General features: G+C 38.9%; 1 protein-coding gene across 1 annotated transcript in view; it reads right to left on the bottom strand.

The window, feature by feature from the left end:
• DCDC2C (doublecortin domain containing 2C) overlaps positions 1 to 19,673 on the bottom strand; it is a 125,650-nt gene that overhangs the window by 78,057 nt on the left and 27,920 nt on the right. Inside the window, exons 2-3 of the mRNA XM_006863999.1 lie at positions 19,134 to 19,185; positions 2,099 to 2,175 (exon numbers count right to left, since the gene is read on the bottom strand). Of these exons, the coding sequence (XP_006864061.1) occupies positions 2,099 to 2,175; positions 19,134 to 19,185 (129 nt within the window). The remainder of the gene's footprint in view (positions 1 to 2,098; positions 2,176 to 19,133; positions 19,186 to 19,673) is intronic.

The following is a 19,673-nucleotide window of genomic DNA, read 5'->3' as shown; positions in this document are numbered from 1 at the left end:
ATTTCAAAGATCAGCTCGAGAAGATAAAGCCAAATATTACAACAAAATATACAAAGATCTGGAATCAGAAAACCAAAAAGGAAGACCATGCTCAGCATTTCTCAAGCTGGGGTAACTGAGGAAAAAATTCAATCCTCGACTTTTGTTATTGAAAGATTCTCTGGGAAATTTACTGAATGATGCAGAAAGCATCAAGAGAAGATGGAAGGATTACACAGAGTCACCGTACCAAAAGGAAATGGTTAATGTTCAATTGTTTCAAGAGGTAGCATATGATCAAACTCCAACATTAGGGGTTTTAATTATAAAATGATAAAGTATATCACTAAATGAAGGAAATGGGGATAAACCACCATTAGTGTATTCCTGCTGTATCACAGGCACTGTACAAGGCTCATATTTTATACTATTAAAGTTAATCTTCTCCATAATCTTTCAATGTGGATATTGTATTGTAAATCCTATTTGCGCTGGACCACAAGGTTGGTTTGAACCACAGGGTCAATGGTCCAAACCCACCAGCTTCTCCTCTGAAACCCTATACTGGGTCGCTATGAGTTGGAACCAATTCTATGGCACTTAAAAACAACAATTTTACAAATGAGGAAATTAAATACTATTTTACTAATGATCAGATGAAAATCCAGGATTTAATGCAATGTGTTGTTTAAATCAAATAAGTGGTTTTTCAACCACTCCTGGTGAGGCTCTGTAGGATAAGTGTTATACTGTTAACCACAGGTTGGTGGTTCAAACTCACCAGCCCTTCCTCAAAAAACCTATATAGGGTCGCTATGAGTCAGAAGTGACAATGGTACATAGTAACAACAACAAACAACAGAAGGCAAATTGACCCTCAGAGTAGTCTCAGAAAAAAATAAACAAAGTGGTCTCAACTCATCTAAATATATTTTACTGAATACAGATATGCTTAAGCTAGCAATCACTTCCCTGGACAGCAGGGAATCAAGGGTCTGACTCATTCCGTTTCTAAGGCAGGGCTTGACTATAATGTACTTTTATCCTAAAGGGCCTTATGGTAATAAAATAGCTTAAATTTGTGGAAAAATTACTTAAATTTTCTTTCAATATCCAGAAGCTGTAAATTCTAGATTTAAAATCTTTTTAATGACACAATTTTAGTGTACAAGACTAAATTGTGTATATGATGTTCTTACTTTCCCACCCCACATAAACTGTTCTATGAACATTGCATGGTAACTGGATTGCTTGCCCAAAATCAAGGTTCAAAAGAAGAAAGAACACACAGCACTTGAAAGACATAGAGAAGGCAATCATGAAAGAATTAAATTTTCAGAGAGACAGAGAGAAAATGAGGTAGAAGAGGGGGGACAGCAGGAGAGTTCTGACAGATTAGAGAAAAATATGTATTGCACATTCTAACTCCTATACCTGTAAATGAAACCCCATTTGAGAATTGATTCACTTTTCCTTTCAAGTGTGTCTTAAACCAACCATCTTTGGGATATATGAAAAGCAGATTAAGCATAAATGAAGGGGAAGATGCAGGTCACAATGAACTGAGGAACAGAGACTGAAGAGACTCTTTTACTCTGTCCCAGAGCTGACAGAGTAAAAGAGAAAATCTTCTCCCAGAGCCAGCAACCAGCATTAGGACTTCCAGTCTCCTTAACTTCGAGAGTCCTGGTGTGGTGTTGTGGGTTAATTCTCTGGACTGCAAGGTTAGCAGTTCAAGCTCCCAGTCACTCCTCAGACACCCTATACAGGATGTCTACAAGTTGAAACTGACTCAATGGTACTTAACAACAACAAACTTTGAGAAAATAAATTTGTTAAAACCACCCATTTGTATTTCTGTTACAGTAGCATGAAGGCACTAAGGCCATCATGCTTTCTAGAGTAGAAGGTCAGTAAAAAAGAGGAAGACCTTCAAAGAGATGTATTGACAAAAGAAGCTGTAACAGTGGGTCAAGATACAACAAATGTGAGACTGGGACAGGGCTGGGCAGTATTTAGCTCTGTTGCTACTAGTCAGAATCAACTCAACTGCATTTAATAACAAGAAACTAAAGCAAGAAGTAATGGCAATCTTTAGTTTAAATAATATTATACTCACTTTATGTGTCGGGATATACGATTAGATGTTTGCCACCTGGAAGGCACATTTATTTCACAATGTACCACCGGTTTGATCTGCAAAAAGTAAAAATAAGCCTTATAATTCAGTTCAAATGAACACTTTTTAAATACTAGTGTTATGCATAGTACCACCTCCAAATCATAAGTAAAAGAAGATGGGGAGGTTTGCCAATAGAGCATATAGGGAAGGTGAGGGATTCGGGAGTCCTAGTGTGGTATTGTAGGGTTCGGGAGTCCTGGTAAGGCAATGGACCACAAGGTCAGTTTGAACCACAAGGTCAATGGTTCAAACTCTCTAGCCGCTCTTTGGAAATCCTATACAGGGTCGCTATGAGTCAGAAGCAACTTGACAGCACTTAGCAACAGGAAGGATTCAGAGACAGTAAGGGGATTCCAACAAGTGGCTAGGATTCTAACAGGTGCATTGAGAAGTGGTGTTTATATTCCAAATGGAGGAAAAGTTTCCAGTGAAAAAGCACAGAGTATAAAGAGGATACTGTGATAAATAAAGATACCAAGAATCAACCAACTGCTTAAGAGTCAACCAACTAACGGTGACCCTATGTGTGTCAGAATAGAACTATGTTCCATAGGGTTTTCGATGGCTGCTTTTTCAAAAGTAGACCACAAAGTCCTTCTGAGGCACCACTGTGAGGCTTTGAACTTTGAATCTTTCAGTTAACAGCCAAGTGTGTTAACCATTTCTACCACCAGGGACTCCAAGGTACTAATCGAAGAGCTTTATAGTTCATGCTAAGTATTTAGCTAATGATACATTCAATAGATATACTGATAATCTATTATACCCCAGGTAATTTACTTGGCCAAATTTTGAGACCTCAAAAACAAATGAGGTGGCTTCTAACAATAGACCATGAGATTTAAGTCCAGTGGCCCTAGCAAACAAGTGAAAACAACTACTTCGTATTTCCTGATTCCTTTCTATTTTTTCTGTGAATCCTGAGAGTTTAAGCCAATGGACCCAAATGGACTGAAGTATGAAGCTGTGACATCATTACAACTTCAGACTCGAGTCTGTTGGGGTCAGGATACGCAAGTGGAAAAATTTCTGAGACCTGTCACATGTTAGCAAGTCTCCAGTCCTGATGATCTTATTGCTTAAGAGTACACAGAAAAACAAATTGAGGGAATTTGTATTTATGAATTAATGTCAATCACACCTGTGCTAAGTGCCGTAGTCGCGGTCCCATACACAATCCCAAGCTCACTCCAATATTTATATCCTTCCCAATTCATTACCTTCTTTCTGAACAATTGCTCCTCTGTCCATGTTTGTTCTCTACCACACTGAAAAGCTTTGAGTTGTTTTCACAACTCCGTCATAGCCAATTAATCATAACCAGTTTGGGGGGAGGCCTCTGTCCACATCTTATATTCTTTCTCTGTCCTAGTTCAAATTTTCATTACCCCTCACCTTGACAGCTATAATAGTCTCTCAAGGGATTCCTTGTCAGTTTCTCTCTTCTCTCTAGTCTTTGCCACATCTCACTGTCACAGTTAGCATAGCTCTAATCACGCAACTCTGCCACTCAAAAATGTTTGATGTTTCTCCACAGTCTACAGAACAATGTGTAAATCTCCTCTCCCCACTTAATTTTGTCAGCCTTATTTAGATTTCATTGGCTAAAGCTAGCCAAAAGATTGGTGGTCTAAATCCATCAGCCCCTCCACAGAAGAAAGATGTGGCATTCTGCTTTCATAAAGATTACGGTCTAGGAAACCCTATGGGGTAGTTCTTACTAGTTCTGTAGGTTTTTACGAGTTAGAACTGACTTGACAGCAATAGGTTTGGTTTGGGGTTTATCACTCAATACACTGTATATTTTGTTCCAATAGGCCACTCTAGTCCACCAGCCAGTCCACATTCAGGCCCTGTGCCTTTTCTGTGTGCCTTTGCAGTCTCTTCCTAACTCAGGCTCCTCCCCGCCACTCCCACCCTGGACCAAGCACTCCACCTACATTTACACATCACCAAACTTACCTTCAAAGCTTAGTTCTGTGAAACCATCTGTAAACTCACAGTCAAAACTTATCATTCCTTTTTATAATTTGTTGTATGTGCTCATTAGATTACACACTCATTTATACTTGCATGTATGGTTCCCCAAATGCACTATAGACACCTAGAAGAGAGGCATTGTGGGTTCCCAATAGTTTGGGCTAAGCCTGGATCTCAATCAACAAGGGCTTATTCACCCAACCCCAAGAGATGAAAATTCTCTCATTCCATCTCCAAATCTATGACCCTTTGTTCTTTACCACCAATTCTAAACTGAAGCAAGCAGCAGGGATTTTAAGGTTCTCTAAATAAATTTCAAAACTAACATATAAAGGAGCCATTGAAGCTGCTAGGAGTTCAGGTCAGACAAATGCATCTCTCCTTCACTTTTCCTACTCTCTTTCATTTTCCTTACTCTATCTGCATCCTGTTATCTGTCCACTTCAATGCCAGGGCCCACCAACTTGTAGAAGGTATTGCTCCCTCAAGGATGACACCTGGCATTAAAGGCTTGCCCAGACTGTTGCCATCCTTGATTCCAGAAGGGAAGATACAGCAGAATACACTAACTACTTCTTCCTTGTACCCACAATAGGGCCTCCCATTCTGCCTGCCCTCTCCTTCTACTCCCAGGCTCCTAGCCAGGCTAACACTATTCATGCACAAGACATGTCACTGTTTTGTTTTTAAAGTTTCTTATTTTGGAATAATTCTAGATTTACAGAAAAATTTCAAAGACAGTACTCATATATCTTTACCTTATTGTTGTTAAGTGCTCTGACTCATAGCTACCCTATGCACAACAGAATGAAACAATGTCTGGTCCTGTGCCAGCCTCACAATTGTTCTTATGCTTGAACTCACTCATTGCTTCTGCCACTATGTCAATCCACCTTTGGGGGTTTTCCTCCTTTTCATTGGCTCTCTATTTAACAAGCATGAAGTCCTTCTCCAGGATTTGGTACCTCCAGATAATATATCGTTTAATTTTGTAACGGTTGCTTCCCTGAGTGTTGATTGTGGATCCAAACAAAATGAAGTCATAGATAAATTCACTCTTTCTCCATTTATATTGATGTTGCTTATTGGACCAGCTGTGAAGATTTTTGTTTGCTTCACATTGAGGTGATATCCATACAAAAGAGTGTGGTCTTTGATTTTCATCAATAAGTGTTTTAAGTTCTCTTTGCTTTCAACAAGCAAAGTTGTATTATCTGCATATTGCAGGTTGTTAATAAGTCTTCTTCCCATCCTAATGCCATGTTCTTCTTTATATAATGTAGCTTCTTGGATCTTATGCTCAGCACACAGACTGAATAAATATGGTGAAAGAATACAACCCTGGTGCACACCTTTCCTGATTTTAAAGCATTCAGTATTCCCCTGTTCTGTTTGAACACCTAACTCTTGGTCTGTGTATAGGTTCTTCATAAGGACCCCTAATGTTAACATCTTATATAACAATGAAGAAATAGAAGTTTGATAATCTAAACTATAAAAATATTAAACACATAAAATGACAAAGTTTCTGTTGAACTGAAGGTTTCAGTCTTAGTGATAGCCTGGGATCAAATCAAGTATTTCAAAAAATGTAACAGAAAATTTATTAATATGCAATGATTAGCTCTTACAAATCAATGACTAAATAACAAGCATGTCAATAAAAATGTATAGAGGCAAGTGAAAGATTAGATAATTCACCAAAGGAAGAGGGAAAAAATACTAATATCTAGTATGTTAATGGGGAAAAAAAAAAAAACAACAGCTCATCCAAGATTATAATATGTTGTTCTTCATGTTAAATGCAGTCAAGTCGATTCTGATTCATAATTCATAGCAATCCTTTATAGGGTTTCCAAAGAGCAGCTGGTGAGTTTGAATTCTCCACCCTCTGGTTTGCAGTCCAATACCGATCCTACAGTGCCACATCAGAAGTCCTAGTTTTATGATTAGCAAACTTAAAATTTAAATGAAGACATGTCACTTAACCCTCTAATCTTGCTGTTTCTGGAATTTTAGTGAATTACCTCAAGTTGAGTAAAAAGTCACATACAAAGTTCCTTTGCAAAAATAACATTCACAGTGTTTTCTAGGTTCATAAGTAGGGGTAGGAGGAAGCTTTAGATACCACTGAGAAATAACAAACTATTGATGTCTTATGCTTTTCTGAGAATTGTTGTTGTTGTTGTTGTTGTTGCAGTTCTTGTTTAAAGAGAAGAGGGGAAATATGCCATTTTGGGTCTTCTGAAGGATGTAAGGGAGGCAGTGTCTGATGAAGAATTAAGGAGAGTACGAAGATGAAGGATGAAGAAAGGCAATAAGAAAGGTAAGAAGAAGTGTAAGAAGAAACATAAAGTTGGTACTGAGAAGTCTACTTCACTATCTGGCTGTAATCTTGAAATACTGCTAATGAAAAAGGAGACTTGACTGAGAGTTTGTAGATAAAGCACAGCAAATCTTGGAAGCAGTTGAGTAGACGGGAAAAACCAGTCTTTGGAGTTAGACCTGGGTTCAAATTTCAGCTCGATAGCCTATTACTTGAGTGAACTTGGAAACATTATTTTACCTTTCTGCATTGCATTTTATTACTTTTTTTTTTAATGGTGATATAGAAGCTTTCAGTGTTTTTATGAGAACTAAATAAAGTAACATTTTATAAAAGGCAAACTGCAATACTTATCATCTAGTAAAAATATTTAATCTAATAAATATCAACACTCCTTATCACACAGGCAGAAAGCGAGAGAGAAACCATTTAACATCTCAATCTTGGTAAAATCAAAATAGAGTTGTTGATTTTCCCATGTTGTTAAGTTCTCTTAAGTCAGATCCGACCCATAGTGATCCTAAACAGGGTTTCTGAGGAGTGACTGATGGGTTTAAACCAACCTTTCAGTCAGCAGTCCAGTACTTATCCTACAGTGCCACACCAAAACTCCATTTTGTTGTTGTTGTTAAGTGCCATCAAGTCAGTTCCAATTCCTACCAACCCTGTATAGAGTTTCCAAGGAGCAGCTGGTGAGCTTGAACAGCCGACCCTGCAGTTCAAACCAACCTTGAAGTCCAGTGCAATAACCCAGAGACACACATCAGTTCCGACTCATTGCTACCCTGTGTAGGGTTTCCAAGGAGTGAATGGTGGGTTTGAACCACCAGTGCTAGAGTTAGCAGACCAGTGTTTACCCTACAGTGCTTATCTTTTCTCTTCCCTTATACTTCAAATAAACTATCAGTGCATCTATCAGTTCTACATTGCTAGCATATTGTCCCAAACCTCTGTTTTCTACCCCCTAACTAGGTTCCTGCTTATCCTTTAATCCCCTAGTATACTCCCCCACAATCCTTTGCTCACAAAGCAAGCAGAATCATCTTTTTAAACTGTCCCAGTGACCCTTCAATGATGAGACAGGAGTCCTTCCTAATGTGGCACTATAGGACAAGCACAAGACTGCAAAGTCATTTTGAATCGCAAGGTCAGCAGTTCAAATTCAGCAGCCACCCCTCGGAAACTCTACACAGGGTAACTATGAGTCAGAACTGATTTGAGTGCAGTTAACAACAAGTGATGGGAAGGTCCAGGAACCCTAAAATCCTCATTACAATCCTGTGCTCCATTTCAGCTGTTACTGCCTACCTCTCTGCCCTCATCTCTTTCCACTCTTCATCTTTCTCCCTGAATTCTAACCATTCCTGGCTTCTTCCGGTTTTTTAAACATGGAGCTCCCACAGACCCTTGTGCCTGAAATGTTCTCCCAGGTCTTTGTGTTGCTTGTTCTCTTGCAATTAAAATATCAAATTAGATGTGAAGTATGTGATTTGTTGAATGTGGAATTAGCAATCTGTTCTGCAACCTTTCACTCAATTCACAAGAAAAAGCTTTAAAATAAAAAGTTAAATTAGTTTTCCTTCAGAAAGAACAACCCTGACTAATCACAACACTTTGATTTATTTTCATTGTAGCACTTAATATTGCCTAATATTTCATTTATTTATTTACTTATTGTGGATTTCTCATTGAAGAATATAACTGGATCAACTATCAACACTCGTGGAAGCAGTAGTCAAGAGATCAGACAACATATTGCATTGGGCAAATCTACTGCACAGGAACTTTTTAAAGTGTTCAAGATGTCAGCTTGAGGACTAAGGTGAGCCTGACCCAAGCCATCATTTTCAATTGCTTCATATGGATGTGAAAGCTGGACAGTGAATAAGGAAGACCGTAGAAGAATTGATGCCTTTGAATTGTGGTGTTGGAGGAGAATACTAAAAGTGCCATGGACTGCCAAAAGAACCAATAGATCTGTTTTGGAAGAGGTGCAGCCAGGGTGCTTCTTGGAGGCCAGGATGGCTAAGCTTCATCTCTCATACTTTGGACATATTGTCAGGAGGGAACAGTCACTGGAAAAGGATGTCATGCTGGGTAAGATGGAGGTTCAGAGAAAAAGAGGAAGACCCCCAACGAGATGGATCAGCCAGGTGGCATCATTGATGGCGTCAAGTGTGGCAGCGGTAGTGAGATTGGCCCAGGATCGGACATTGTTTCGTTCTGCTGTGCATGGGGTCGCTATGAGTCGGTTCTGACTCAATGGCACCTGACAACAACAACAACAACAACAAGAAAAGAGACCACAATTTTAGTGTTCAATAATGTATTCCCATTGCCTAAACAGTGATTGGTCAGTAGTTGGTGTAAATAACTCTCACATGAATGATATGAATGATGAATGAATGATATGTGAATGAATGAATGAGGGCTAAATGAATGAATGAATACTGTGACAACAAGTGAAAAACAGCTTTTACGCTCCAGGAAGGATCCTAGGAAAAGAGAGGTCAATGAAAATTATTGTAATATCCAGCTATAGTCATTTTTACCCTATTTTCATTTGTTGTTGTTCTTAGTGCCATCGAGTTGATTCCAATCCATAGGGACCCTTTATAGGATTTCCAAGGAGTGGCTGGTGGATTTGAACTGCTGACCTGGAGGTTAATGATTTTATTGTCATACTATATATAAAATTATATGTACCCGCATATTAACAGTGAAAAATCAAGGTCATGAAAAATTTAAATTTGAATGAATTTACAGACCTAATTTTAAAGCAAAGTAACAGAAACTATTCTCTGCAAAATTCTAGTAAGGTACAGCCACCCTGGAAACAGCTATCTGCTTGATTGCATAAAATTATAGCAACAATGAGTTAATTGCTCTTTTGATGTGTTAATGATTCATTAACCCTGATATCATCTGCCCAATTAAATAACTCCAGCAATGAAGTAGAGGACTCTGGATTTTCTTTACTTGTACTCCAAATAATAATCTATTAAGAAGTATTAAGCAAATCTACTTTTATGTCACTATCTAATGATGATGACAGTTTCATTAACACATGTCAGGGCTCAAAACCCATGTCACTCATCTGCCCTGAGAGGCTGAAGGACTGAATGTGTTGAAAATGTCTTTAACCAATAGTCCAAAATAATTATACCAAATTTAAAATAATAATTGAACATACTGAAAATATTATCATAGGTTTATTGTGGCACTGTAGGTTAATATGCTGGACTATAAAGTTGATTTGAACTGCAAGGTCAGTGGTTCAAACCTACCAGCTGCTCTTTAGAAACCCTATACAGGGTCGCTATGGGTCAGGACCGACTCAACGTCACTTAACAAGAACAGCAATTATGTATTAGGTACCATGCTAGGCTCTGTATAAGTATACACTAATATCTAATCCTCAAAATAACCAGGCAAAATAATCAAATAACAAAGATTCAGGTATTAAGTAATCGGCCCAAGAATGCATGTTGTTGTTGTGAAGTGCCGTCGAGTTGATTCCGACCCATAGCGATCCTTTATAGGGTTTCCATGGAGCAGCTGGTGAGCTTGAACCACTAACCTCGCAGTTCAAATGACTTTGCAGTCTGATGCATTAGCCTACAGCTCCATACCAGGTCCAAAAAATGTATTGAAGTTGTTAGCAAAATGGGAATTTGAACCTATACCAACACAGCCTTTATTTTGAATTAGTCTTGATTCCTGAACTGGCTCTGCCTTTTACTAGTTGTGTAGTCTCAATCAAGCTGCTCATTCTCGTAAACCTGTTATTTCATGCATACAATGCAGAACCTAGGCTGTCGCTGTTTTCAATATGAGTCACACAAACTTAGATAATGTGTGTAGAGTGCTTAGCAAGATTCCTGAAATAAATTAAGAGTCCAACTGATGGTGATAGTAGTGGTGGTTATGGTGGTTCTAAGTTCTTGCTCTTTCCACCTCATCATGCTGCTCTAACTGCCCTCAGTGGACATTCTCACTGTATTTTTCATGCATATAACTCAACAAAAAAGACAAGAGACTTTCCATATCAAGTAATTCTTCTTCATATAACTATATTTAGGGGAGAAATGCAAGCCATTCAGTGCAAAGTGAATTAACAAAGATGACCTTGCTAATGACATTAACAGGAAATGTTTAGCCTAAAAGTCTAAATAAATGAATCTCAAAGGGGATATGCAATTGGTAAGAGAGCACAAAATTCTGTGGAAAACACAGCAGTTTTTATCTTTGTTATTTCCTTCATAAAGCAAAGAGGCTACCCTCAAGGTCAGTTCTCATTCTGTAATGCTGTGTGTCAAAGAAACAAACAGCTTTACTCTCTAAAAAAAAAAAATCTCAATAAGTTTGCAAATTCAGGGCAGTGTCATCATAAGGGATAGAAAAAAGCGTAGGCAAACAAGAAACTACCGATCACCTACCCAGGTACCATTACTTGCCAAAATGTGGCAAATTTGAGCAAGCCTAGAATGCCTGTCTATGGTTTTTTATGCTGCGTTGTGGGCTTCTCATGGAAGTGTGGCTAAAACATGACTGGGGGAAAGGAGATTCTAGTGTGGTTTAGCAAGCAGGCTGACTATTTCCACAAGTTTGGTTTGGGGTATCAACTGTACAGCCGCTGCATGGCACACATGGCCTTGTTGATCAACAGAAAGACCATGCACTACAACTCCACTGGGACAAAGCACTTCTCCCTCTCTGTGGGCACTGTGTCTGGGACCCTGCAACCTCAGCTGGGCATCCTTCATGAAGGGTAGAGAGCTAACTAGTGTGGACGAGGTGGAGGTGCCACTCGTTGCTGCAGTGGATCAAGACTGATCAGGCCTTACTCATGCTGCTTATGATGACACTGTCCAGGTGAACTTCTATGGGAATAACACCAAGAGGATCCTTAGTGGCTGGGAGCCTCTCCTGTGACTCTCATGGCCCAAAATCACAGTGCTTTACTTACCTCGCTTCCCACTGTTGTCAGTTAAGCTGTTCCCCAGACCTACAGCATGGACTCAGCTATGCTCTGAGACTGCTCTGAGACCACAGTCCTACTACCTAGGATCCAATCTGCAGAGCAGGCCCTGACCCAACCCTCAGGTCTGAGGTCTGCACCTGCAAGTCTTGCACCCTTGCCTTTATGACCCTTCCTGGAGATTTTGAACTAAATCAGGAAATTTAGGACCAGCTTTACTGAGGGTGGTGGCTGCCTATCCTTCATTGGCCAGCCTACCCCTTCTCCAAAAGAAGCTAGCTGCTGTTGTTGTTATTAAGTACAATTGAGTTATTTCTGACTTATAGCAACCCTGGATGAGGTATCCTGAGGAGTGGCTGGTGGGTTTGAACTGCTTACTTTGCTGTTCAAACCGATCCTGTGGCCCAGTACATTATCCTGCAGCACCACACCAGGGGCATTTTTTATGGACCACTTGGATTTATAAATAGACATTTTTTAAAATGGGATGTGAGCCCCAAGAAGAGCCTTCTCCAGGGAATAATAAATCATTTTGTAGAATATATAGAGAGGAGTGCGGTGGCTACAAAGCACTGGACTGCAAGCCACAAGGTCTACAGTCCAAGCATGTCAGCCACTCTTCGGGAGAAAGATGTGGCATTCTGCTTCCACAAAGATTAAAAAATCCTTGGAAACCCTATTCGGGATAGCTATATGAGTAGGAACAGACTCAACGGCACTTAACAACAACATATATACAAATACGGCACTGTAGAATCAGCACTGGACTTCAAACCACAAGGTCAGGATTTCAAACCCATCAGTCATTTTCTCCTAAGAAAACTTGTACAGGGTCGCTATAAGTTGGAACTGACTCAATGGCACTTAACATCAACAACATTATACACACACGGGGGGTGGGGTGGGGGCACTGGTGTGGCACTGTGTTATAAAGCAAGCTCGGTTTGAACCACAAAGTTGGTGGTTCAAATTCACCAGCCATGCTTTTGAAATCTTTACAGGGTCACAATGAATTGGAACCCACTCAACCACACTTAACAAAAACAACAAATATATTCATAAATATATTAATAGTATCAGAAACCCTGTATTGGGTCACTATGAGTCAAAATCAACTCACTGAGTTATTGACATTGGGTTTGGGTTGATTTGGAAGGCAGTACCTAAAGTGAATTGCAATGTGTCTTGAATTGAAGCTGCCAGAACTAGAGAAGCAAAGGAGTTTTGGATCATCTAGATTAAGCTTCCCATACTTCTGCTGAAAAAAACTGAGATAAGTTGCCTATAACCCACAAAGAAGTACCAGAGTCAGCTATAACCAAGAGTTCTTGATTCTTAGAAAAGGGTGTTTCCCAATTTGTTGCTCTTCTTGAATACAACTGTAATTCAAATTTTCATACTTCAAATTGTATTTTTTTTTAAATTATTTCTTTATATTGAAAAATTCTTTAACTTCTTCTCCAAAGTATTTTGAAATCTCAAAGGTTTCTTATACTGAAATTTCTCTTCTCTCCCTCTTCTTTTCCTCATCATCACCACCCCAGCAACTTTAAGCCTGCCTTTCAAACACTGGGGGAAACACATATGCAATGCAATCAATCTGCTAGCAAGTACTCTTGGAACAATGCCAACACTCAAATGACATACTTCAATTACTCCTTTTGTAAAAAGGATGTTGTAACAAATGAGACTAACCACCTCCAATTGGCTTGGTACTAATCACCCATATTATCTGCACAGTCTTTAATGATAGCATGAATAAAATAATTGAACAGGAAGAAAGAAGGGAGATTAAGATGATGGGGGACAGCGAATTAAGGAAAAACATGAATAGAAGAGGTAGAGAGAGTACAGTTTTAATCAGTATAAATTTTGCCAAAGTTAATTGGTCCTGTCTATCAGTATGGTTTGATTATACAGCTAAAAGAGAAGAGTGAAACTATTGCTAAGTGTTAACCTGTTATTGATAACAATTTCTGTGGTCAGTCTAGGCAAAGGAAGTCAGGTCTACAAAGAGAAATGAGGTAAAATGAGAGTGAGGAAAGCAAACAGGGCTAACAAGACATGGGAGAATCTGACATGGGTCAAACATCTATCTGCTGGTGAAGAATATCAAATCTAACATGGATTGCCAGAAGAATGAATAAACCTGTTTTGGAAGAAGTACAGCAGAATTGCAATTTGGACCTATGGATAGCAAGCGTCATCTCTCATACTCTGGACTTATCAGGACGTTGCTGGAGAAGAACATCATGCTTGGTAAAGTTAAGGGTCAGCAAAAAGAGGAAGACCCTCAATGAGATGGACTGACAAAGAGGTGCAACAATGTTTCTGTTGTACATAGGGTCACTATGAGTAGGACCGACTCAACAGCACCTTACAACATTTGTTTTTTGAATTGTACCTTACAAACCCACTGCTGCAGAGTCGATTTCATCTCATAATGACTGTATAAGCAGAGTAGAACTGCTTGATAGGGTTCCAAGATGCAAATCTTTCCAGGAGTAGACAACCTCACTTTTCTCTCATAAAGCAGCTGGTATGAACTGCTGACCTTGTGGTTAGCAGACCAGCATTTAACCTACTGTGCCACCAGAGCTCCAAACTGTTTCAGGATATATAAACCAGAACCTCTAAGATAGAGCAGCAGAAGCCCTTGGACCACACTGAGACCAAGGACACTTTTCTTATTAAAACCAATGTGACACTGTAGCTGAAAGCTAAGATCCCATGAGCATCTGTTTCGAATCCGATTTACCTCTTCCTTCCACTTAATTTCAAATTTATTATTTTAAAATATTTTAAGTCATTTATATGACTACACTAATGTTATGCTGCGGTATTCTAATTAATTATAAGGTTCTCTGGGGCACAAAAGTCAAGTGCTTAGTTCCAAACCAAAAAGTCAATGGTTCAAACACATCTAGCTGCTCTGAGGGAAAAACATGCAGCTATCTGCTTCCATAATGATTTCAGCCTTTAAAGCCTACTGTGCCACTTATCTCCCCATGGAGATAAAGCAGATAAGTATGTCTGCAGATCTTGACATGTCCGTTTTTAGACTTGATTCAAAATACAGAAGGGACTTGAAGAACCACAAGAATTTCAAGAGGGATATATTCGTTAAAAGGTAATCAGCTATGAAAAACTGCCTACTTACACTCATCAGTCTTCTCTTATTCATAATACAAGTAAGCCGTATGAATCTAAGGAATATGATCAACTCTTTCTTCATGGTTCAAATCTTATTCAACATCAAAGTACTCATAGGAGAGAAAAGCCCTATGAATGTAATGAATGTGGAAAAGCCTTTAGCCTTCTCGCCCACCTATATCGTCATAAGAACGTTCATAGAGGTGAGAAACCATTTCAGTGTGAAGAATGTGGGAAATCCTTTAATTGCAGCTCAAACCTTGCTCAGCACCAGAGTATTCATGCTGGTGAGAAACCATATGAATATAAGGGATGTGGGAAAGGCTTTCGTTGTGGCTCAAATCTTGTTCAGCATCCGAAAATTCCTTCCAGTGAGAATCCCTTTATGTGTAAGGAATGTGGGAAGACCTTTAAATATCACTGCTGACTGACTGAACATCACAGAATTCATACTGGTGAGAAATCTTTTGAATGTAGAGAATGTGGAAAAGCCTTTAGTCTTTCGACACAGCTTACCAGACATCAGAATATTCATACTGGGGACAAACCATTTCATTGTACTGAATGTGGGAAGTCCTTTAATCGTGCCTCAAACCTTGTTGAACATCAGAGCGTTCATGCTGGAGTGAAACCATATGAATATAAGGAATGTGGGAAAGGCTTTTGTCGTGGCTCAAATCTTGTTCAGCATCAGAAAACTCATTCCAGTGAGAAACCCTTTATATGTAAGGAATGTGGGAAGACCTTTAAATATAATTGTCGACTAATTGAACGTCACAGAATTCATACTGGTGAGAAATCTTTTGAATGTGAAGAATGTGGAAAAGCCTTTAGTCTTCAGACACATTCATACTGGGGAGAAACCATTTCAGTGTAAGTCCTTTAATCATGGCTCCAATCTTGCTCAACATCAGAGTATTCATACTGGTGAGAAGCCCTATGAACGTAAGCAATGTGGAAAGACTTTTAGACTTCATGTACTGCTTTCTCAACATCAGAAAACTCATACCAGTGAGAACCTCCTTGAATGTAAGGAATGTGGGATAGCCTTCAGACACCAGTATCAACTTATCAAACATCAACAAATTCATACTGGTGTGAAACCCTATGAATGTAAGAAACGAGCAAGAGTTTCAGCCAAAGTAAGAGTCCTGGTGTGGCGCTGTAGGATAAGCACTGGACTGCTAACTGCAAGGTCAACAGTTCAAACCCACCAGCATAAAGACTTTTTAGTTGTACCTCAAACCTTGTTCAAAATTGGAGAATTCATAGTGATAAGAAACGTTCTTTATGTATAGAATGTGGGAGAACATTTACACTTAGTTCCATTCTTTCTGCATGTCAGAGAATCCACACTGGTGTGAAAACTTACAACTACAACAAGTCTAGGAAGGCTTTGATATTGTTTAGTCTTGATTGCCTATCAAAGAATTCAGACTGGTTTGAAGTCCTATGAATGTAAAAAATGTGGGGAGGCCTTTGTTGTAAATGGACAGCTTATCAAACATCAGAAAATTCAGTCCTCAGAAGACAAATGGATATAAGGAACAATGGCAAACCTTCACTGTGAACAGCTTATTCAGCATCAACAAACTCATTCTGATGAGAAATCCTGTGACTATAAAAGAATGTCAGAAAACTTATCATCATGGCCTAAGAGTTGCTCAACATTAGAATATTCACACTAGTGAGAAACCCTTTGTGAAAGTTAAGGTCTTGTGTCAACTTGTCTTGGCCAGGCTTCTCAGTAGTTTGGCAGTTGAGATATAGCTATCCCCTCAGGATGTACCAAGATGTATGGAGATCCCCAAGGAATACTGGGCCTATATGTGCTGAAAGGAGACAAGGACCTTTACCCAGAGCCAAGAAAGCGAAAACCTTCCCCAGAGCTGGCACTCTGAATTTGAACTATTAGCTTCCTAAACTGTGAGAGAGTACATTTCTGGTTGTTAAAGCCATCCACTTGTGGTATTTCTATTCTAGGAGCATCCGAGAACTAAGACAGAATTTGGTACCAGGAGTTGGGGTGCTGCTTGAAAAAATACCTAAAATGTGGAAGTGGTTTTGGAATCAGATAAAGAGCAGAGGCTGAAAGAGTACTAAGCATTCTACTATTGAAAGCTTAGATTAACTACAAAAGACTGTTGGTGGAATTATGAATGTCAAAGGCAATTCTGATATGGAGAAGTATTCCACCAGAGCTGGCTCAGACGGTGAGAAATAGCAGCAGCTGAACTCCTGGAGCAAGAAAACTGAGTGCCTTCTGGCCAACACTTACTAGTGGAGTAGAGTGTCTCTGGTTCTTATCAGTAGAGCTGAAGAGCTTTGTGATACTTGCTTGAACAAGTCTTGAGAGCTAATGTAAATTGTACTGCTGGATTTTTAATGTGTTTGATGCCTACTGTCTCTTATTTCCCTCCAATTGCTACTGTATGTAATGGAAATGTCTGCCTTTGCCTGTTCCACTAATGTATTTGGAAGCAGATAACTTGTATTCTAGATTCTCGGATGAAAAGAAATTTTGTCCCAGGTTTGAAATTTGAACTTGCAAGAATTTGGGGGAAAAGGTAACGGTGTTAGTGAGCTTTCGGTTGTATGCATGTCAGTGACATTTTTGTTAGGCACATGTATGACTATGCTTATCTTTGTTTATGGTGCCCTTGGATAACACACTGGACCACAAAGTCAGTTTGAACCTCAAGGTTGGCAGTTCAAATTCACCATCTGCTCCTTGGGAATCCTATAGAGGATCACTATGAGTCAGAACCAACTCGATGGCACTGAAAACAACAACATGAATGGTTTACGGTAACAAGGGGTAGACTATGATGGTCAAGGTTTTGTGTTAACTTGACTGGGCCAGGATTCTTAGTAGCTTGGCAGTTGAGATGTAGCTATCCTGTCAGAATGTACCAAGATGGATGGAGAGCTCTCCTAACGCTATAGATGCTAAAAGGAGACAAGGACCATTTCCCAGAGCCAACAAAGAGAAAACCATTCCCAGGAGCCAGCAGTCTGAATTAGCCCTTCTAGCCTTCTAACCTGTGAGAGAATAAATTTTGGGTTGTTAAAACCAAAAAAAAAAAAAGAAGTGAAGATGGTAGAGAAGTAGATAAAAGCTATATGCCAGTGTTTTTGATCAATGCTTGAGCTACTAGGTTGTCCTTTATTGGACTACTGGACTGTGATGCAGAGGCAGAAGAGTCCAGCTTTTTTAAGATGTGGAAGAAGAAAACTAACACTTATCTAGTGCTGGTACATTTTTCATATACATGGATTATAATTTAATCTTTTACTTTTATAATTTATGTATGCAAATGAAATATACAAGAAGGGTTCAAAAAGCCATGGACAAATGGAAATAAAAGCTAATGTGTGTTTTTTCCCCACAAACCTTCTGATGGCCTCTTATATAATTTAATTGTATATATGTAATATATCATTTAATCCTTGCAGCAAATTAATCCTCATAACAATCCTCTAAAGTAAAGATTACCACCTTCATTTTAAAAACAAGGAAATTAAGAATAACAAAATTGTCACCTAGAAAAGTAGATACCCTCAAAACATCTCATATTTGGGTTTTTAAATGTCATAGAGTTGGTTCCAACTCATAATGACCCTGCATAGAGTTTCCGAGGTTATAAATCTTTGTGGAAGTAGAAAGCTTCTTTCTCCTGCCGTGTGACTGGTGGGATCAAACCACTGACCTTGTGGTTAGCAGCTCAGTGTTTGTCCTACAAAGCCACATAGTTCCCTCCCATCTTTGTAATAATCCAAATAAAAAAATCATATTAAATATCAACAAGATAAGTCACTTAAACCCTGTTGATGTTGACAGGTGGCACTGAGTCAGTTCCGACTCATAGCGACCCTGTATAGGGCTTCCAAGGAGCAGTTGGTGGGTTTGAACTGCCGACCTTGTGATCACAGTCCAGTGCTGATCCTACAGTGCCATACCAGCAGTCCCACTTAAACCCTGGAGATTTTATTACTTTAAAAAAATAATTGAATCTTTTTTAACCCACACATTAAATGGCTGTTTTTGCTATGATTCAAGATGATGTGAAGAGATGATTAAGAGACAAGTAACTATTCCATCATGTAGGCCTCTCAAATGTCTATCAAGGCAAAAAATTTGAGAACTTGGGGCAAATCTTTAATTTAGTTTATAATTAGCATCAATATTGCATAATTTAAAATAACTTTCCTGACACTCATCTTTCTAAATCCCCCAAAAGGAAAGTTGAAAGTTTTGATGAATAATTGTACACTGCTTCTCAAAGATGACTATTTCTCTACTCATGGTCTTAGAATATTTTTACTAACCTCCATCATTCTAGTTACTTAAGTGCTTTGACAAGTATGACAAGCTTGTACAGTGAAGTCTGACTCCAAGAGCAACATACCTTTACAGGCATTCCCTACTAAATGCTGCTTTTGTAAAACCTCAATTACTCAGTACTGACATTCACATTTTTACCAAATTGTCTGTTTTATCCCATCCTTGGTAGTTAGTGGCAAACACTTACTTCCTTGAGTTTTCTCATCTTTACAGGTTTTCTGGGAACTATGTGAAAATAACTGCAAATGAAGGAAAAGAAACATAATTAGAAGATAAATAGTACAGTAGAAAGTTCTAGCCTCTTTAGAGATGATTATTTTTTGCCATTAACATATGAAAACTCACAGAACTTAAAACTAAAATAAAGAACACTGTATATGCTAGAATCCAAATCAATATAAGCCTACTCCTCACTTATCTACTAATTCATTGACACACAGTAAATTACTTGATATGGCTCTTTTAGCCATAGCCTTGTAATTCCTACCAAATGACTGGGTTGTTTTTAGGTGCCGTCAAGTCAATTGACTCATTGCATCCCTGTATAGGGTTTCCAAGGAGCAGCTGGTAGGCTTGAACCACCAACCTTGTGATTAAATGTCCTGTGCTTATCCTACAGCACCACACTAGTACTCCAAAATAATTGGGTAGAGCTATACGAATCTGAGGTGTTTGTGGCCCACCAACAGGACTGGATGGTGTCCTGGTGTGGCACTGTGGGTTAATG

Source organism: Chrysochloris asiatica, unplaced genomic scaffold, assembly GCF_000296735.1.
Source record: "Chrysochloris asiatica unplaced genomic scaffold, ChrAsi1.0 scaffold00058, whole genome shotgun sequence".
In the NCBI taxonomy this organism is placed as follows: Eukaryota; Metazoa; Chordata; class Mammalia; order Afrosoricida; family Chrysochloridae; genus Chrysochloris; species Chrysochloris asiatica.
This window is presented reverse-complemented; position numbering and strand designations above follow the sequence as displayed.